The sequence below is a fragment of the Tamandua tetradactyla genome, chromosome 16 (genome assembly GCF_023851605.1).
Source record: "Tamandua tetradactyla isolate mTamTet1 chromosome 16, mTamTet1.pri, whole genome shotgun sequence".
NCBI classification, from domain to species: domain Eukaryota; kingdom Metazoa; phylum Chordata; class Mammalia; order Pilosa; family Myrmecophagidae; genus Tamandua; species Tamandua tetradactyla.
The window spans coordinates 20,739,170-20,761,783 of record NC_135342.1 but is presented as its reverse complement, the minus strand read 5'-3'; the positions used below and the strand labels follow the sequence as shown (position 1 = coordinate 20,761,783).

At 36.0% G+C, this 22,614-nt stretch overlaps 1 protein-coding gene across 8 annotated transcripts in view; it reads left to right on the top strand.

The window, feature by feature from the left end:
* Nucleotides 1-21,192, top strand: part of ZNF283 (zinc finger protein 283) — a 41,666-nt gene extending 20,474 nt beyond the window's left edge. For all 8 annotated transcript variants that reach the window (XM_077131586.1, XM_077131579.1, XM_077131582.1 and 5 more), the window contains one exon: nucleotides 8,397-21,192. In XM_077131586.1, coding sequence (XP_076987701.1) covers nucleotides 8,397-10,105 — 1,709 coding nt within the window. In that variant the 3' untranslated portion in view covers nucleotides 10,106-21,192. The remainder of the gene's footprint in view (nucleotides 1-8,396) is intronic.
* The last annotated feature ends 1,422 nt before the right edge of the window (nucleotides 21,193-22,614 follow it).

Genomic DNA, 22,614 nt, shown 5'->3' with positions numbered 1-22,614 from the left:
AAACTTTACAAGTATTTATTGCATTCTTTACTGCCACAAACTTGCAGTAAGAAAAATGCTGGTTTCATTCAAGAATGTCTTGAGGCAGCAGTACAAGGTATACATTTTGTTAACTCTTCACCCTTGAGTATACTTTTTAAAAATATTTTGTGTGATGAAATGGGAAGTATGCATTAACCTCTTTTGCTATATACCAGTTTGATGGTTGTCTTGAGGGAAACCACTTGTGCAGTTGTTTCAGTTGTGAGTAAATCAAGCTGCTTTTTTCACTGGACTTCATTTTTTTGCTTGAAAAAATGAGTTATAGGCAAACAGTCATTACTCAGACTTGAGGAGTTGGTATGACATTTTCTCACAAGTGAGCCTATCAGTTCAAAAAGAACCACTGACTGTATTTGCTGCCAATGATATAATTCAAACTTCCAAGTAAAAATTAGGATTTTGGAAAACATATCCACCATCATGAGCTTTATAGCTTCCCAATACATAAAGATTTTTATGATGAGATAGATGATTATATTAACAAGTGTGATTTTTTTGATGTTGTATAATTACTTACTGAAATATATCAACATTTCAAAAATCTGCCTAACTCTGTGTATCAGTATTTTCCAGAGAGCCAATGCATGGTGTTATAAAATTACGCAAGGGAAAAGGATCCCATCCAAAATGTGAGAGTAATCAATGAATTATAATGTAATTCTACATTTTTTTAAGAAACTATTATTCCTCAAGTTTTTTTGTAGTATTGAAAGAAAATATCCAAATTATCTGAACAGGTTGGTAAAATACTCTGCCGTTTTTCCAACCACATGTCTGTGGGAAGTGATGGTTACTGTAATTTAGGCCTTGTGACTAATTATACTTGACTAAAATTGCTTCCCATAGTCACATCTATAGCGCTCATCCGCCATTTAATAGCTCAATGAAAGTATGATACATGTGAAAAATAATAAATCTATATGTTTGGTATTGCAAATATCATGAGCAAGCAAAGGATTCACCAATAGTGTGTGTTTTAGGGGAGTGGTAGTGGTGGTGCATGGTCTGGAAATTGAACCAGGTCTCCCACATGGAAGGCCAGCATTCTACCACTGACCTACCTGTGTACGCACCAATAGTGTTTTAAGAATATATTTAAGTGTTTGAGAACTGCTGCCCAGGGTGTGGTTTTTACTTCCAGCATATGGACTTCATGAAGTCTCAGCTGAATATTGAGGTGTTTGTTGAGGTCTTTTCCACTCTGGCTGGGTTGGCACTCCAAAGTACAACTTCTAGAATATCAGATCAGTACCCCAGCTGCCTTATGGAGGTTCACATGCTGGATGCACAGCTTAATAATTGGTTATAGACCCATGGGGGATTCCCTATGTACATTTCTGGGGCTCCATTGTGTGAATTTTCCTCTACTATACCCTGATCCACAAGTTCCAGCCACCTTTGCAGCCCTAAACTCAGATCTCTTTTTCCTTTGCCCAGTGAGATCACTGCTTTCTATTTGAACTTTGTTTTCCTTTATCTTGATTTGGAGGATGCACCAAGGTAAACAATAGAATGAATATGAAATTCATCTGATATGTTTCTCTTTTCTTCTCTAAATGTTTTTAATCTTTGTCTGATGTCCAATTTTAGGGTTTTATAGTTGTTTACAGCGAGAGAGTAAATTTATCCTTCATGGCTGGGATGGGATATATCTTACGTTCATTTTGAAGAATATTTTTGTTATATATAGAATTCTAGGTTGAAACCTTATTTTCTTTCAGTCCTTAAAGATGTCATTCCTGTGTCTAGTGGCTTCCATGGTTTCTGACTTGAAGTCAGCCATGATTGTTATTATTCCCTTGAATTTAATATGGGTTTTCTCTGAATACTTTTACTATTTTCTCTTGTCTTTGGTTTTCAACTGTTTGACTATGATGTGCTAAGAATTGCTTTTCTTTATATTTATCCTGCTTGCAGATTGTTGGAAAACAAAACAAAACAAAAAAGAACAATGAGGACATTTCTTTAGTTCTCAATAGTTTTTTTAGTTTTAAATAAAAATTTTAGTTCTTATTGAAATTTGTAAAAATCTTGCCCTGTTTTAAAAATAATTTAGATATGTGATAAGAAAAAAGCATGAAAATTAGGCTCTTAAAAATTGAAAGTATAGAGTTGTAGCAAAATTACGCTTTTGTTTTCTGTGTATAAAGGATGATACTTTAATTGTAGAGTCCATTACGTTCAGTAACATGATATAAATATAAGGTGTAGAAAGTGGCTCAGAATGACATCCTGATGAAATCAGCAATGTTGGAGTGCCAGTTTGAGAGTTTTATGTACCTCAGAAAAGCTATTTTTAATCCTGATCCAATCTTGCAGGAGCAGCCATTTCTTTTAATCCTGATTCAACACTGTGGGTTGGAAATTTTTGATTAGATTATCTCCAAGGAGATGTGATGTGCCCAAGTATGGGAATGACCTTTTGATTAGATGGAGATGTGACTCCACCCATTTCAGGTGGGTCTTTATTAGTTTACTGGAATCCTTTAAAAGAGGAAACATTTTGGAGAGAGTCAGAGCTGACACAAATGACAGAGCTAACAGAAAGTTCAGAGCAAAGCTAATATAGATGCCAATACTTGGAGAACAGAGACATGGATGTTTGGAGGTGTTTGGAGCCCAGCAGATGTTGCCATGAGATGTTAAGCAAGCCAGAACCTGGAGAGACCCAAGGGAAGCCAAGAGATGGAAGCCATCCATGAAGAAGCAAAGTTAGAAATCCCCATAGGAATAGAGGGTAAAAACAACAGAGCCCAGGAACAAGGGACCAGCAAAGGCCCAGCATACCTTCCAGCTGACAGTGGTGTTCCTGACCCATCGGCCTTCCTTGAATTAAGGTATCTTTCCTTGTTCAACAAGGAAACAAACTAAGGTATTGAACTTTCCTTGTTCAATAAGGAAACAAACTAAGGTATGTTTCCTTAGTTTGAACGCTTTATAGACTAGAACTGTAAACTTTTGACTTATTAAATTCCCATTTTTAAAAATCATTCCAGTTCTAGTATATCACATTCTGGCAGCTTCCAAACCAACAAATTTGGTACCAAGAGTGGGATGCTGCTGCGGATTGCAAATACCAAATATATTGGAATGCTTTTTTAAATGGATCAGAGGAAAATTCTGGAAGAGTTGTGAGGATCTTGATAGAGAAGGCCTAGAATGCTTTGAAGAGACTATTGGTAGAAATGTGGACTCTAAAGATACCTCTGATGAGGCTTTAGACAGAAATGAGGCATGTGTTATTACAAACTGGAAGGAAGGCAATCCTTGTTTTAAAGTGGCAGAGAATCTTGCAAAATTGTGTACTGCTATTGGATGGAATTTAGAAATTAAAGGTGACAACCCAGGATACTTAGCTGAGGAAATTTCCAAACTAAATGTGGAAAGTGCAGTCTGTCTGCTCCTTGCAGCTATGGTAAAATACAAGAGGGAAGAGGTTATTTGAGAACTGAACTCTTGAGTACAAAAAAAAGGGAATTGGTGTTCTGAAATATTCTGGGCTACCATAAAGTGAATAGAGCCCTGGTGAGGATTTATCTAAATATGGAAGTAGTCAGCCATTACAGGACAAGTAAGGATTAGAGATGGAATTATTCAGAAAAGATTTGCCGAAAGTCCTTTTGTCTGATGGGCATGATTCCAGTGTACTGCAAGAAAACCTACAAAAGTGTTGTGAGATCCGTATAGATGGAACCACTGCAAGTCTGGACTAAAACAGACAGGAAAGGGACAAATTGAAGGAAAAATAATTTCAGGTAGAACCATGGAAGCCAAGGTCTAAAGCTCAGAAACCTTGAGCTAGGATAGTGGACCTACCCATGTACTTGGAGAGGGTGAGTTTGCCATGAAGGCAGAGGGTGGGCCTTACACCTTACTGTTCTGTTGGGGAAGAATTGTGCCCCAGGCTTTGGAGAGGGTGGAGCACATTGGGAATTGGAGAGAGCCTGGCTGCCACCACATTGTTCTGGAAAAATTGTGCCCTGGGTATGGCAGAGAGCCTCGGTGCAGCCTGATGTTGGAAAGGGTGGAACCTAGAAAAAGATGATCTTTCCAGTGTACCCCAAGGTTGCATTTGGAGACAGCTGGGCTGCTGCGTAGGCCCTTGGAAAGAACAGGACTGCCACCTTCTGAAGTCTGAAGGATAAATGACTCTCAGACTTTGAAATCTAATGGAGTTTGCCCTGCAGATTTTCAAAACTGTCTGGGTCTAGTGACCCCTGTTTACTTTTTGATTTCTCCCTATAGCAATGGAAACTTGTACCTATGACTGTCCCTTCTTTGTATATTGGCAACAGATAATTTATTCTAAGTTTCATAGGAGCAGAGCCAGAGCAGAATTTTACTTTAGGACATACCATGCCTGTAGCTGACTTTGATGAGATTTTATATTGTTTCTGACTCTGTATTATATTTGTATTGTTACTGAAATTGTTGAAGACTTTGTGATATTGTGATGGAATGAATGTATTTTGTATATGGAAAAAATGTGTCTTTTTGGGGGGTCCAGAGCATGGAATGTGACAGTTTTAAAGTATTATGTATCCCATAAAAACCATGTTCTAATCCTGAACCAATCTAGCAGGGAGACTTTTGATTAGATTATCTCCACGGAAATGTGATGCACCCACGTGTGGGTGTGACCTTTTGATTATATGGAGGTTTGACTCCACCCATTCCAGGTGGGTCTTGATTAGTTTACTGGAATCCTTTAAATGTAGAAAGATTTTGGAGAGTTAGAAATGACAGAAGCCTCAGAGCCAACAGAAACTTCACAGCAGGAGCTAACACAGATGCAGACACATAGAGAACAGAGACATGGATGTTTGGAGATGCTTGGAGCCCAGCAAATGTCACCATGAGATGTTAAGCAAGCCAAACCCTGGAGAGAGCCAAGAAATGAAAGCCAACCCTGGAGAAGGAAAGCGAGGAACCCCAACAGGAACAGAGGCTGAAAGCAGCAGAGCCCAGGAGCAAAAGACAAATAAAGGACCAATGTGCCTTCCCAGACAGAGGTGTTCCTGACCTATTGGCTTTCCATGAATTAAGGTATCTTTCCTTGGATGCCTTAGTTTGAACACTTTTATAAACTTAGACCTGTAAACATTGTAACTTATTAAATTCCTTTTATAAAAGCCATTCCAATTTGGGTATGTATATTGTATTCTGACAGCTTGCAAACTAGGACAGTTTTCCTTGCAGGTAAGCCAATTAGAAGATGGCATCTCCCAAAAAATCATATACTAATAACCAAACAGACAATATATTAATGGTTTCAAAATTTGGATAAGAAACTGGAGTTAAAGACTTATAAGAGTCTTTTGAATAGACGTTTGAAAACAAGCCATGTTAGAATGTTTTTTTAATCCCAATTCAATACTTAGAAAAACTAGGTTAGACAAATGAAATCAGCAGTAGCTCATTAAGAAAGCAGATTTAAAAAAAAAAATTTTTATTGATACAACAATGTACAAGCACATACATTCTTTTTTTTATTGCTCAGATGCAGCTTCATTCAGTGTTTTAACATAATTACATTACAATTAGGTAGTATTGTGCTGTCCATTTTTGAGTTTTTGTATCCAGTCCTGTTGCACAGTCTGTATCCCTTCAGCTCCAATTACCCATTATCTTACCCTATTTCTAACTCCTGATGGTGTCTGTCACCAATGACATATTCCAAGTTTATTCTCTAATGTCGGTTCACATCAGTGGAACCATACAGTATTTGTCCTTTAGTTTTTGGCTAGTCTCACTCAGCATAATGTTCTCTAGGTCCATCCATGTTATTACATGCTTCATAAGTTTATTCTGTCTTAAAGCTGCATAATATTCCATCGTATGTATATACCACAGTTTGTTTAGCCACTCGTCTGTTGATGGACATTTTGGCTGTTTCCATCTCTTTGCAATTGTAAATAATGCTGCTATAAACATTGGTGTGCAAATGTCCGTTTGTGTCTTTGCCCTTAAGTCCTTTGAGTAGATACCTAGCAATGGTATTGCTGGGTCTTATGGCAATTCTATATTCAGTTTTTTGAGGAACCACCAAACTGCCTTCCACAGTGGTTGCACCATTTGACATTCCCACCAACAGTGGATAAGTGTGCCTCTTTCTCCGCATCCTCTCCAGTACTTGTCATTTTTTGTTTTGTTGATAATGGCCATTCTGGTGGGTGTGAGATGATATCTCATTGTGGTTTTGATTTGCATTTCTCTAATGGCCAGGGACATTGAGCATCTCTTCATGTGCCTTTTGGCCATTTGTATTTCCTCTTCTGAGAGGTGTCTGTTCAAGTCTTTTTCCCATTTTGTAATTGGGTTGGCTGTCTTTTTGTTGTTGAGTTGAACAATCTCTTTATAAATTCTGGATACTAGACCTTTATCTGATATGTTGTTTCCAAATATTGTCTCCCATTGTGTAGGCTGTCTTTCTACTGTCTTGATGAAGTTCTTTGATGCACAAAAGTGTTTAATTTTGAGGAGCTCCCATTTATTTATTTATTTCTTCAGTGCTCTTGCTTTAGGTTTAAGGTCCATAAAACCGCCTCCAATTCTAAGATTCATAAGATATCTCCCTACATTTTCCAGCACATACATTCTTAACATACAAACATTCCATATATACTGTACAATCAGTGGCTCACAATATCATCGTATAGTTGTGTATTCATCACCATGATAATTTTTTAGAACAGTTACATCACTGCAGAAAAAGGAAAAACTCATACATACCATACCCCTTACCCCTCCCTCTCATTTATCCTATATATTTTTAGTTTTAACATTTGTTCCCCCTATTATTTATTTATTTTTAATCTTTATGTTTTAGTCATCTATCCATACCGTAGATAAAGGAAACATGCAACACAAGGTTTTCACAATCACACAGTTACATTACGAAAGCTGTATCATTATATAATCATCTTCAAGAAACATGGCTACTGGAACACAGCTGTACAGGTTAAGGCATTTCCCTCTAATCTAATACACCTTAATCTAAAAATGGGATATCTATATAATGCGTAAGAATAACCTCCAGGATAACCTCTCGATTCTATTTGAAATCTCTCAGCCACTGATACTTGATTTTGTCTCACTTTTCTCTTTCCCCTTTTGGTCGAGAAGTTTTTCTCAATCCCTCGATGTTGAGTCCCAGCTAATCCTAGGATTTCTGTCCCACATTGCCAGGGAGATTTATACCCCTGAGAGTCATGTCCTATGTAGAGACGGAGAAGGCAGTGAGTTTGCTTGCCATGTTGGCTGATAGAGAAATAGGCCACATCTGAGCAATGAAAGAGGTTCTCTGGGGATGACTCTTAAACCTAATTTTATGTAGGCTTAGTCTATCCTTTGTGGGGATAAGTTTCATATGATTAAACCCCAAGATTGAGGGCTTGGCCTATTGATTTGGTTGTCCCCACTGCTTGCGAGAATATGAGGAGTTCTCCAAATGAGGTAGTTGAATTTCCCCCCTTTCTCGCCATTCTCCATGGGGACTTTGCAAATAGAAAGTAGATTTTCTTGCCATTAAGAGATATATAGCATGGAACATTGGATGAGCATACCTGGGCACATAAGGGCTCTATTGGTGGAACTCACATTTTAATTTGAGGAACCATCAAAATGGGAAGGTGAACTACTTGTTATGTTGCTCTCCATGGGAATCCTCCAGAAAACTGACATATCAGTTCATTAAGATCACAGCAACTTTAAGATCAAAGCTGAGTTTATCATTTGACAGGAAAGGGAGAGCCTTGATGCTTAGGAGTAAGTTCAGTAAATCTTCTAAACCAATTCACTATTTTAGCTTCCTGCCTGCTAAAGCAAATACCATGCAGTACTTTGGTTTAAACAACAGGAATATATTGGCTCGTGGTTTTGAGGCTAGAAGAAGTCCAGAATTAAGGTATCAGCCAGGTGATGCTTTCTTCCAAAAGTTTGGCATTCTGGGATTGACAGCTAGCAATCCTTGGTGTTTGGCTTTCCTATTACATGGCAGTGCAGCATCGCAGCCTCTCTTGGGTTTTCCTTTCTCTTCTGGGTTCCGTTGACTTCTAGCTTCTGACTGTTCCTGTGTGGTTTTTGCTGTCTCTGTTGTCTACCCTATAAGGCCTTCAGTAGTAAGAGAAAGACCCATCTTGATTCATTTGGGCCTCACCTTAACTGAAGTAACTTCACCGAAATGTCCTATTTACAGGAGGTCACACCCATAGGAATGGATTAAGTTTAAGAATATGTTTTTCTGGGGTATATAGCCCCAAGCCACCACAACTACTAATTAGTATTGTTTTTAATTTGTCTTTTATTCCTATGGTAAAGAAAATAAAATATGTGGTTTTCTTGTTTTCTTTCAGATTTGGAGTCAACATATGAGACCAAAGATGTATTTTCAGAAAATGACATTTTTGAAGTAAATCCTTCCCAATGGGAGATAAAGGAAAAAAGTAAAACCCTTGGCCCTGAGGCATCCATTTTCAGTAATGATTGGAACTGCAAAAGTACATTTGAGCAACTACAGGGACATGAAGAGGGATATTTCAGTCAAATGATAATCAGCTATGAAAACATGCCCACTTACAGTAAAAGTAAATCTCTTACTCCAAATCAAAGCATTCATCATAATGATAAACTTTATATTTACAGAGAACGTGAGAAGACCTTTAGGTATAACCCAAAACTTGTTCGACGTGAGAGAACTCGTGCTCCTGAAAAACCCTTTGAATGTACAGAATGTGGTAAAGCCTTTTTTAGTGCTTATCAACTTACTGTGCATCAGAGATTTCATACTGGTGAGAAACCTTATAAATGTAAGGAATGTGGGAAGACGTTTAGTTGGGGATCAAGCCTTGTTAAACATGAGAGACTTCATACTGGTGAGAAGCCCTATGAATGTATAGAATGTGGGAAGGCCTTTAGTCGTGGCTATCAACTTACTCAACATCAAAAAATTCATATTGGTGTGAAATCTTATGAGTGTAAGAAATGTGGGAAGGCCTTTTTCTGGGGCTCAAGCCTTGTTAAACATGAGATAATTCATAGTGGTGAGAAACCTTATGAATGTAAAGAATGCGGAAAAGCCTTCAGTCGTGGCTATCAACTTACTCAGCATCAGAAAATTCATACTGGCAAGAAACCTTATGAATGTAAAATATGTGGAAAGGCTTTTTGTTGGGGCTATCAACTTACTCGACATCAGGTATTTCATACTGGTGAGAAACCCTACAAATGTAAGGAATGTGGGAAGTCCTTTAACTGTGGCTCAAGTCTTGTTCAACATGAAAGAATTCATACTGGTGAGAAACCCTATGGATGTAAGGAATGTGGGAAGGCCTTTAGTCGTGGCTATCACCTTACTCAACATCAGAAAATTCATACTGGTGAGAAGCCTTTCGAATGTAAGGAATGTGGGAAGGCCTTTAGTTGGGGTTCAAGCCTTGTTAAACATGAGAGAATCCATACTGGTGAGAAATCCTATGAGTGTAAGGAATGTGGAAAGGCTTTTTGTAGTGGTTATCAACTTACTCGACATCAGATATTTCATACTGGTGAGAAACCCTATGAATGTAGGGAATGTGGAAAGGCCTTTAATTGTGGCTCAAGTCTTGTTCAACATGAGAGAATCCATACTGGTGAGAAACCTTATGAATGTAAGGAATGTGGGAAAGCCTTTAGTCGTGGCTATCACCTAACTCAACATCAGAAAATTCATACTGGTGAGAAACCTTTTAAATGTAAAGAATGTGGGAAAGCCTTTAGTTGGGGTTCAAGCCTTGTTAAACATGAAAGAGTCCATACTGGTGAGAAATCCTATGCATGTAAAGAATGTGGGAAGGCCTTTGGTAGTTGCTATCAACTTAGTGTTCACCAGAGATTTCATACTGGTGAGAAACCTTATCAATGTAAGGAATGTGGAAAGGCCTTTACCCGTGGCTCAAGTCTTGTTCAACATGAGAGAATTCATAGGAGTGACAGGCCATATGAATATAAAGAATGTGAGGAAGACTTTATATGGACAACTTACTCAAATGAGAGAATTCATACTGGTGAATCCTTAGGAATTTAAGAGGTGAAATAATTTTTGTGTATGAACAAATTAATCAATATGAGGAGAGGTCTGATTCTTGAGAAATCCTATGAATTTAAGGAATGTGCAAAAGCCTTTCTTGTTTACAGACAACTTATTCAATATCAGCAAGTTCATGCTAGTGAGAAATCTTTGGAACATAAGGACTATGAAAACTTCTATATGATCTTAGTGAACTTCAGTTTATATTGATATGAAACTCTTAAATGTAAGGAATGTGGGGAGATCTTTATTCTTGGCATAAAGCCTGTTCAGCATCAGAGAATTCATAGTTCTAAGAAATGTTTTAAATGGAAGGAATCTGGGAGGGACCTAAACTTAATTCAGTTACTTCTGCACACTGGAGAATTCATTCTGCTATGAAATTCTGTGATTGTAAGGAATGTAGGAAGGCCTGTCTGTGTGATAGAGTCTTAGAATAAATCAGAGAAGTCATCCTAATGAAAAAACCTTTGGGTTAGGAATGTAGGAAGGCTTTTGGACCAATACTACTCAAGGTATTGTCCATAGACTGGTGCCAGTCCACAAACTGTTGTCCATCATAACATAAATAAAGAAATTAAAAATAAATATTTGGAAACTTCTGTAGCAATTTGATATTGTCACAACATTTTTTTATTCTACAAAAATGTAACTACATGGCTGGTAATTATAAAAAACAAATTGGTCCTTCAGAAATAATTTGAGAGACAACATTCACACTTTTAAAAGCATGAGAGAAATCACAATATGATTTAATTAGCATAAGAAATCCTTTATTTGTCACCTCTTTGATTAGAATAGCATAAGATAATTTATTTTAGATATGCTTATTAGTGAAGGCATAGAAGTCTTCCAATACTATTCAATCTTTGTTAAACTTCAGCAAATTCATTCTAGAGAATAACCCTTTTAAGATGACAAATGTAGGAAAACCTTTATCTATAGCATAAGTACATACTTATTGTTACCACACTTCTGTATTACCACTTCTGTGTTAGCCACTTCTGTATTACCTGTCAGATGTTGGGAAAAATGTCCCCTCTGGGCAACCTGTTTAAATGCTGAGAATGGTACCTATCTAATAGTGCTATGGTTTGGGTACATGTCAGAACCTTGGAAGAGTATCTGGTATATAACCTATATGCGATACATATTAGCTCTTGTTCTTATTAGTTTTATAATTAATATTACTACTAGGGGATTCTTAGGACAAAGAAGCCCATTTGTACTATTGAACTTAGAAAAGCTTCCCATAACTATGTATCCATTTGAGTTTCATATAGTTCATTCAAGATAAAATCTAGTAAATCATAAAGAACTTGAAAGATTTCTTTCAGAGCTCATCCCTTAAACTGTATCAGAATTTAAGGCTGAAAAAAACATTGTGGATTTAGGAAGTGTTAAGATGTTAGGAATATACCTATTGAAAAAGCAGGGAAAGTTTGTCCATAATAGATTCAGCAGACAGGTAGCTAATATTAAAATTTTTCAGCCCACATTTCAAGAAAGAGAAAAAAAGGAAAACTGAAAATTTTCAGACATTCAGGAAAATTTAAAGAATAGTATAATGAGCACCCATTATACCCATTTTGTCATATTTACTTTCTTAATATATGTATGTGTATGTATACTCATGTACACTTTGATTTGAGATGTAGAAACCATGATGATTTGTCTCTGAACACAGCTTGCATTGCTAAGAATAAAAACAGTCTTCTTAACTCTAATACCATGGTCAAACATAAGAAAATTAACAATAATCCTGTAACAGCCTTTCATATTCACTTTGATTTCCCAGTGCTCCCAAGAATTTATTATATTGTTTATTTTCTAACCAGCATCTAATCTAGATTCATGCATTGCATGTTCTTGTCATCTCTCAAGATTTTAGTCTTGAATAGACTTTTTGAAGAGTTAAGGAAAGCTGTTTTATAGAATGCCATACATTCTAGATTTGTTTCTTTTCTCATTGTGAAATTTAATTTGTGCTTCTGTCCTTCATATTTCTTGTAAAATGAAGTTAGAGCCAGAAGTTTAAATATTTTTGGCCAGAATACTTCATAGATGGTGATTTGTACTTCATATTGCAACACTTCAGAAATACTATGTGCTTTTCCCAGCTATCATTGGTGCTGTTTGATAAGTTGATTAAGATGGCGACTGTTAGAGTTCTCTGTTAGAAATATCCATTTTATTGCTATAATGTATAATTCATGAATCTTGGTCACTACTTTAAGAGATTTATAATTATATGTATGTACAAGTTCCGCTTTTTGTTTTGTTTTGTTTTGTTTTGGGCCTGGGCAGGCACCAGCAATCAAACCCCGGTCTCTGGGCATGGCAGGCGAGAGAACTCTGCCTGCTGAGCCACTGTGGCCCGCCCACAAGTTCTGAATTAAATAAAATGGAAACAATTATAGACGCTTAGAAAAGAATGATAATGAAATAATTGGGTATCAGAACTTGTAGGACATGACTGAAGCTCTACTCAGTAGAAAATAGTACTCTTTTATCCATCTTGGAGCAAACAAGATGGAAAGCCAGAACTATGTTTTGTTCACCACCTTTTCCCAACTGTCTGTATGGTACCTGTCACATTGGAAAGAGGAAACTATAATAATAACAATTTATAAGTTAATAATGCAGGAACAATATAATTAAAATTAGGGGTTGTGATTTGGAATTAAAACAGTGGTCTTTATCCAGTATTTTTCTGTGAAAAATTAACCTCAGTCAGACTTCAATAAATTGGAACAAGTAAAAAACAAAGATGGCAACATTATAGAATCGTGAATAAGAAAGGAAATGTACCTAAAGTTATGGAGGAGATTTTTAAAACCTGAGATAATAAACTACAATGTACCAATATAATGAGTGGACCAACAAACAAAGGAAAGGTTGACAGTTTGGTCCCAAAACTCCTTTTAGAAACATTTGGAAATTGTTAACTCCTCAAGTAAAAATTTCAAGGTGAAAATAATCACTAAAAATTTTACTAGGTGTTTTGACATGGATAACACAATTTTGATTACAAAACTGAATGAAGATAACTTTTAAAAGGCAGATGAATTGAACTTAGGTAAATGAAAAAATTTAATTAAAATATCAGCAAAAACAGAATCCATATGTCAATTGAAAGAATTGCGCAATAAAAAATAATTTATGCCAAATCTAGATGTAAACTTTTCTGGCTTAAATATAAATATATATTAACTGCAAGAAAAAAAATGGAATGAGGTCAAATATGTAGATTTAATCTCATAGTTTTTCTTAGCTTTATATGGTTTTGGAGTAGGAAATCATAAATGACTTGTATATTTTTCATATTTTAATATTTGGAAATCAAATGCATCTTAAAATTGATAGCTTCTCATAATCACTTTCCACCAGGTGGCTGTCATGACCTAGTGCTTACATCAAATCATATTTGTTATTATGAAATACAGTGTGTTTGTATAGTCACCCAGTTGGAATTCAACCCTTTAAAAGTTATTCCCTTCCCAAAAGAATGTCACTTCCATCAAAACTTCTGCTTTGACAAACAAATTTCTGTGTGTCATCCTGGTCATCTATTACAATCCAAACCTCACTGGTATGTCCATTTTTTGCAGATAGGGCATCCCTGATATCATTGTTGTCACTATCCAGTGATTGACAGCATCTATGCACTTGCAAATTTCAATAATCAAATGTAACACAAAGCAGAATATTTTGAGTGTTTTAATAAAATAAATAATCATTAATATGTTAATATATTACTCCTGGGTGCCATGTTTGCATGTTGACCAAAGTCTGAAGATTATGCCTTATCCTAGCATTTCTGAAACTGTTACCAAGGACCACTAGTGCTTAATAGTACTTGAAAAGCAAGGGAGATTCTCTGGTTAAAGAAATTTATGAAGCAAATCTACTAAATCTTTTCTTACGGACCAACCAAAGGCATATTAGGGTTCAGGAAAAATCTAGAGAACACTTTAGGAGAGGAAATTGTTTAACTTTGTTTCACATGCTATATCTCAAACTCTGCCATGGAAATCCCATTCCCATTTCCTAGGGCCATGTAAGGGATGTGAAACTGCATTGGGAAATGCTGACACAACCAAAAGAGTAGCTCTAAAGTTGGAGATTTCGGTCACCAAAATCTGATTATTAGCTATGTTGAAATAATAAGCAGCTAACATCACACTCTGAAATGGCCACAATCTTTTCCTAATGTATCTTCTTAGTTGTGAGCAAATGATTTTTGTTTCATCTAAGTAGGAATAGTACCTGGATTTTATCAAATGCTGTTTCATCATCCCATTCTGTAATTATATGATATTTAATTTGATACTGTAATCATTTATATTGATATATTCTTTTACTTTTTCCCCATTCATGGATATATTCAGTTTAGCTATGGTATATTATTCTTTTTATATACTGCTTGGTTTTATTTGCTACTATTTTTTTTTTCTTTTGCATGGCAAGTACCGGGAACTGAACCCTGGTCTCTGGCATGGCAGGTGAGAACTCTGCCTACTTATTAGCCATTGTGGCCCTCCCTATTTGCTACTATTTTATTTATATTTTCGATCTCATGAGTGAGATTGTGTAACTTTTTTTTTTTGATATTGAAACTACCTGTTCTTTAAATGTTGAAAATTATACCACTCTATTGGGTTATTTTGTTTTGTTTTTTAATTGGACGTCTTTAATCATTTTTCTAGTTCCATCTATTCTTTTTTCTGCATTTCTGCTTTGAACACCACAAATTTCTGGAGCATCCAGCACAATTCCTTTAAAGAGCCTTTTCATATACATGAAGTATCGGCCAAGATCTACATATAAGGAGTGTTCTGATCTGGCCCCTCATTAAAATCCCATCATATATTCTTGGGAATATTGTGTTGGGAAGTCACAACTCCTTTACAGGGCTGTTATGATCATTCTTGTACGTGCATTTTAGAGCACACATGTACATGTGTGCTTTTTTTTTGAGTAAATACCTAGGAGTGGAATTGCTGGGTCCTGGATACAGGTCATACCTATGTTCAACTTTGGTAAATCTAAATTCTGCTAAACAAATTTCCAAACAAATATACTGACTGAAACTCCCACTAGCAGTGTATGACTGTTTGATTCCTCTACATCCTTGACAATACTTGGTATCATCAGGTTAACACTCATCCCATCTCTGGTAGAGTTATAGTGGTATTGTGATGACTGTGGTTTATATTACCATTTTTTGTTGGCTATTTAGAAATTTTTGCAATCTTTCTGCACTCCTTATTCTTGGTATTGGATGCATTAGGTGTTTGATTTCATAAAGTATCTGTAAAAATTGTATGACAACACTTAATACCTAACTTGTGAGTGTGTGTTGTGTGTGATTTCATCTCTTATCAGATGGTGAGCTGCTTGATGGCTGTGATGGAATCCACTTTATCTCTGCTTCTCCAGCTCCCAGCAAGAACCATGACCATTAGTTGCTTGATTCAGTTAAGATACACTCACCAGAGATTATAAGACTATGCAAATGGCTGAAGCAGTGAAGAAGTATATTGAGTCAAATATTCAGAGGCAGAGAGGGCTTCAGAGATATTTTTTTCAATAGCAAAATGAATATTCAGAGGTTCAGATTCTTTTCTGTTTTCCATTCTGCATTTCCCAGTGTGGGCTGGTACCAAGATGGCTGAAGGATTTCAGAGGTTATATACAAACATGACAATATTCAGAGAAAAGAGTAACAGACTCTTTCATGAGAGCAAGCAAATGTTTTCCATTAGCCAGAAATGTATGTCTGCTCTTAGTTGCTAAAATAGGTCATATGTAATATCTGAAACAATCACTGCTGTTACTTAAAATTAGTCATGGACTCTCAAGGGTTTTATATAAATAAATCTAGCAGATTCTAGGATTTCATTAACTTTTTAAATGTGTGTGAAGAACCATTGAACTTTGTTTTAAGCCGTACCCCATTTACATATTTTATAAGAAATGATCATTTAAATTTATATATTAAGACCATCAAACATAATTACAGATAGTTCAGAGGTTAATGTTTATTTTACAAGATATGGCTAGGAGTTTTTTTTTTTTTTAATGATGTAGCATATTATGATTTTTCTGTAGCTGTAAGGGATAGGGGAAATACTGTTAGTTTGGCCTTGTTAAGTATTTTTTTCTCCCAAAGTCAGAGGAGCTTATTCTTCTATTTCCTGGAATTCCCTTAGCCTCAAGATTGAAAAGGCCAAAATTTATAAAGTGGAAATGAAATAAAGGTATAATTGGAATGTGGAGGGAATATATTTACTCAGTTTTACTTTGTGTATTACTATACACACAAAGTAGTAAATTCAAAAAAGGGAAAATCTTATTCTCCTTTCCTCAAGTTACACAATGACTCTCCAAGAAACAGCTACACTTTTCAGCCTCTTATATCCTTGGGCAGCTTATCTAAATAGCATATATTTTCCCTCAGTGAAGGCATTTAGGATTAAAAATACTCCTTCAATATCTCATAATTCAGTGTCTGCTGTATACCAATATCCTTGTAAAATTTTGGTTCAATTTACTTTCATTATACCTGAGTGTTTACTGTGGAGGAAATGGTGCGCGTTGTCTTTGGCCACCATTTTTCTTTGTTTGATTTTTGGCAGTTATTTTATAACTTTATGTGATAATCAGCAGTTAGTTTTCACCCACATTGTCTGTAGGTTTTTAAAAGTGGTGGCAGGTACATAGGTAACCAATGTATAGAGCTTGTTGGGTGAATTTTCATCCTCATTACATCTTTTGGACAACCATATACAGATACAGTTATGGGCCATTCCTTTTTCCTTTGGCTAGAGAGCCTCATGTCAATGTGCTCATCTGGCATACCCATCTTCTTCATGGCAAATTTCTGATTGTCTTTTGAGTGCCTGAGGAGCATCTTTCTCTACTTTTCTTTTTTTTTTAGAGAATTTATTTTAATTTTAGAAAAATATTTGACAATCTCTGCCTTAATTTCCTCTTGTCAAGAAGGGGAAATATAGATTGCTTGCTAACATAATGATTTAAGTAGATTGAATAATATTTTCTAAAGATTTGAAGATAGTTGATTGATAGATGCCAACTGGTTAGGGGTCAGGTCAGGGCTTGGGAAGTAATGGTCTACAATAAGTCACTTGTTTTGGCCTATGAAAGTTCAACTTATGTTTTTTAAAGACTTTTTTGTTTTCTTTCAATTTGTTTTTATTTTTTCCATATGGCAAAGTTGTTTATTTTTTTATTAGAGAAGTTGTAGGTTTATGGAAAAACACACATAAAATACAGAGTTCCCATATACCAACCTATTGTTAATACCTTGCGTTACTATGGTACATTTATTACAATTGATGAAAGAGCATATTTATAATTGTACTATTGACTATAGTCCATGCTTTACATTAGAATTCACTCTTTCTATTATACAGCCCCATGTTTGTTTTTAAATTTTTATTCTAGAAACATATACAACCTAAAACTTACCCTTTGAGTCACAATTAAATATATAATTTAGTGCTTTAAGTGCATTCACAATGTTGTGCTACCTTCACCACCATCCATTACCAAAACCTTTCCATCATCCCGAATAGAAACTGTAGAATTTAAGCGTTAACACCCCATTCCCTACCCGCCCCCCTGGCCCTGATAACCTGTATTCTAGTTTCTGACTCTGAATTTGCTTATACTAATGATTTCATATCAGTGAGATCAAACAGTATTTTTCCTTTTAAATTTAGAGATCATATAGTGTCAGTGAGATCATACAGTATTTGTCAACATGTCACATTGTTGCATATATTAGAATTTCATTCTCTTTTATGGCTGAATAACATTCCATTACACATTTTATTTATCCATTCATGAGTTGATGGACACTTGGTTTGCTTCACTCTGTGACAATTATGAATAATGCCATTGTGAGCATCAGTATGCAAATATGTGTTCGAGTCCCTGCTTTCAGTTCTTTTGGATACATGCCTAGAAGTGGGATTGCTGAGTCATATGGTAATTCTGTATTTAATTTTTTGGGGAACTATTGAAATATCTTCCATAGCAACTGCACTGTTTCACATTACAACAAACAATGAATGAGTGTTCCAATTTCTCCATCTCTTCTCCAACCCTTGTAATTATCCTTTTTTTTAAATAGCATCCATTCTAGTGGGTGACAAGTGGCAACTCACTGTGGTTGTGATTTGTATCTCCCCAATAGCTAATGATGTTGAGCATCTTTTCACGTGTTTTTTTTTTGACCATTTATCTTCTGTGGAGAAATGTCTATTCAGGTCTCTTGCCCACTTTTCAACTGGGTTGTTTGTCTGTTTTTGTTGAGTTGAATGATTTCTTTATATATTCTGGATATTAACCCTTTATCAGATATGTAGTTTCCAAATATTTTCTCCTAATGCATGGATTATCTTTTACTTTCCTGGTAAAGTCCTTTGATACACAAAAATTTGAATGTTGATGAGGCTCCATTTATCTGTCTTTTTTCTTTTGTTGCCTGTGCTTTGGGTATAAAGTCTAAGGATCCATTGCCTAAGATAAAGTCCTGATGATGCTTCCCTGTTTTCTTCTAGAATATTTTTATTTTTCTGATTCTTTTATTTATGTTCTTGATCCATTTCAAATTGATTTTTGTATATGGTACGAGATATGGGTCCACTTTAATTCTTTTTTTTTTTTTTTAACATGGGCAGGCGCCGGGAATCAAACGCAAGTCTCCGGTATGGCAGGCATGAGCTTTGCCACTGCACCACCATTGTCCAGTCTCTTTTTTTGTTTTTCTTTTGCATATGGTCATCCAGTTTTCCCAGCACCATTTGTTGATGAGATTTTTCTTTCCATATTGAGTGGACTTTGCATCCTTGTCACAAATTGGTAGGCCATAAATGTGAAGGTTGATTTCTGAACTCTCAATTCTATTACACTGATCTATATGTCTGTCCTTGTGGGTGTATCATGCTATTTTGAATGTAATGGCTTTGTAGTAAGTTTTAAGATTAGGAAATGTGAATCCTTCAACCTTGTTCTTTTTCAAGATGGCTTTGGCTATTTGGGGCCCCTCACCCAAACGTATAAATTTGATGATTTTTTTTTCCCCATTTCTACAAAGAAGACTTTGGGAATTTTGATTGGAATTCTATGAATCTGTAAATTACTTTGCATACAATTGGCAACTTAACAATATTTAGTTTTCTGGTGCATGAATACAGAATGTCCTTCCATTTGTTTATGTCTTCTTTGATTTATTTTAGCAATGTTTTATAGTTTTCTGTGTACAAATCCATTATATCCTTGGTTAGATTTATTTCTAGATATCTGAATCTTTTAGTTGCTTTTGTAAATGGAATTTTTTCTTAATTTCTTCTTCCAGCTACTTAGTATATACAACAATATGTTTTTGCATGTTGATCTTGTCCCCTAGCACTTGCTGAATTCATTTATTTGTTCCAGTAGCTTTGTTGTGAATTTTTCATGGTTTTGTCTATATAGGATCATGTTATCTGGAAATAGGGAAAATTCCAATTCTTCCTTTCTAATTTAGATGGTCTTTATTTCTTTCTCTTGCCTAATTGCTCTAGCTAGAACTTCCAGTACTTTTGTTGAATAACAATGGTGAAAGTAGACATCGATGTCTTCTTAAACTTAGAGGGAAAGCTTTCAGTCTTTCACCATTGAGTATGATGTTAGTGGTGGGGTTTTCATATGTGCCTTTTATCATGTTGAAGAATTCCTTCTATTTCTAGTTTTCTAAGTCTAAGAAGGGGTACTGGATTTTATCAGATGCCTTTTCTACATCGATTGAAATCGTGTTTTTTTAAATCTTTTGCTCAGTTAATGAGGGGTATTATCCCTGGCATATCTGGATAAATTCCACTCTTGATGATAGTGTAGAATTATTTTAATGCACTTTTGGATTTGGTTTGCTAGTATTTTGGTGTTTTTGCATCTGTGTTCATAAGATGTATAATTTTCTTGTGGTGTCTTTATATAACTTTAGTATGAGGGTGTGTTGATCTTATAGCTAGGGAAAGTCCCTTTTCAATTTTTTTTTTTGTGTGTGTGTGTGATTTTTTGAACAGGATTGGCATTAATTCTGCTTTGAGTATTTGGTAAAATTTACCTGTATAGCCATGTGGTCCTGGGCTTTTCCTTGTTGGGAGTTTTTTGTTTTTGTTTTATTTGTTTGTTTTTTTATGAAGTACATGAAAGGTGTGGAAGGTCTTTATTTTAAAGTGAAATTATCATAATCATACACTTCTCTTGCTTCCTCTTAACCCTTGGAAATTAAACTGCTAACATAGTACTTTTACATTCAGAATTGGCATTAGAACCCTTGTGCCTAACATGCTTTTTCATATCCTCCTACTTTGCAAGAAGCATATTTGCTAAAGCTTTAGTTTGTTCATCTTAGCTGCAGTTCCCTGTTAAGACATTAATATGAAGCATCAGCAGTTCTCTGCATCTCTTGATGCCAGACCAGTGCCAACAAAGTAGACTAAATGATTACTGATTAACAATGGAAATAATTTCTTTCCCTTAAAAGATAGTTAATAGTATACTAAAGAATGTCAAGCCCAGCCTGTGTCTGCTCCTTAGTGCCTTGCTTCTCCTGTCACTTACATCCTAGGTCACTTGTGACAGGAGGTGCTTAAGCAGCTTCAATCCCAATTTTTGATTCAGGATCAAGCCATCATTAACACTTACCCATTCCAGCCTTTATGCCCCAAATTAGACCAGAGTTTCTAGTTTGTTGTTATCTACTCTATTTTTCTATTCCTACCCCTTTTGCTGCCCTAACCCTGTTCATACCTGTTATCATAAATAAGCTTCTGATTTTATCCTATGGAGCATCCTAGTTTGGTCCCTGACTTTTTCTTTGTAGGACAGGAACCCCATTTTTGGGTTTTCAGTCCCAATCCCAAGGAATCACATCATTCCATTATCTAAAATCCAGTATCTACAGACAGAATTCTCTGGTGACCACTAATATAAATGTAGATGTATGCAGATATGCATGTATTCATGCATCCATTTAGTTATTTACACACACACACACACACACACACACACACACACACACACATATGACCTCCTCTTCTAAATTCCATGTGGTCTTCACCTTGAATTCCCATTAATGGTAAGTTAACTGGATTGTTCTCTGGCTGTTTACCCCTGGCACGGCCTAGCAAAGAGAACTTCTCAGTACCTGTAGTTTTGGCTAGATTAGCTCTAACAGGTAGAATTATTTCTAAGTGTGGACTCATCCCAATCTGTCCCATACAACTGTGTACTTTACTGTGTCCTATATTGGCTATGCTCAGACACATCACAAATATGACAAAACTCTGTCTTATCATTTTTTTAACTTTTTAAATTGTTAAATATAACATATATACAAAGCAAAGAAAGAAAAACAATAGTTTTCAAAGCACTCTTCAACAAATAGTTACAGGACAGATCCAGAATCTATCATGGGCTACCATCCCATCCTTTCAGATTTTTCCTTCTAGCTGCCCCAGAATATAGGAGGCTAGAAAGGTATAAATATTTTTTTTATCATCACAATAAACTTTTTTTGTGTGTGTGTGGAAAATAACATATACACAAAGAAGCAACAAATTTCAAAGCACAGCACAACAATTAGTTGTAGAACAGATTGCAGAGCTTGGCATGGCCACAATCCCACAACTCTAGGTTTTTACGTCTAGCCGCTCTAAGACACTGGAGACTTAAAGAATTATCAACTTAACTATCCAGCAATCCTATTCATCTGTCAAACCCTACTTTATATAATGCCACATCACCTTTGATCCTTCTATCCCACTCTTTAGGAGCATTTGGGCCATGGCCACTCTAACACTTTCATGTTGGAAGGGGCTGTCAACAAATGGGGTAGGGAGATGGGACCAGCTGCTGCTCTGTAGAGGCTGGGCCCTCTAGGTTTCAGGACTGATCTGGTCCAGGGACCCATCTGGAGGTTGTAGGTTTCTGGAAAGTTACCCTAGTGCATGGAATCTTTGTACAATCTCATATATCACTCTACGTGTTCTTTAGGATTGGCTGGAATGGTTGGGGTTTGGCAAGTTATGATAGGTTAGCAATGTCTAACTGAAGCTTGAATAAGAGTAACCTCCAGAGTAGCCTCTTGACTCTGAACTCTCCCAGCCACTGACACTTTATTAGTTATACTTCTTTTCCCCTTTTTGGTCAGGATGGAATTGTTAATCCCACAGTGCCAGGGCTGGATTTATCCCTGGGAGTCATCTCCCACACTGCCAGGGAGATTTTCACCCCAGGATGCCATGTCCCACGTAGTGGGGAGGGCAATGATTTCATTTGCAAAGTTTGACTTAGAGAGAGTGAGGCCACATCTGAGCAACAGAAGAGGACTCCCAGAAGTAACTCTTAGGCATACCTATAGGTAGGTTTAGCTTCTCCAATACAAAATAAGCTTCACAAGAAGAACAAGCTTCGAGATCAAGGGCTGG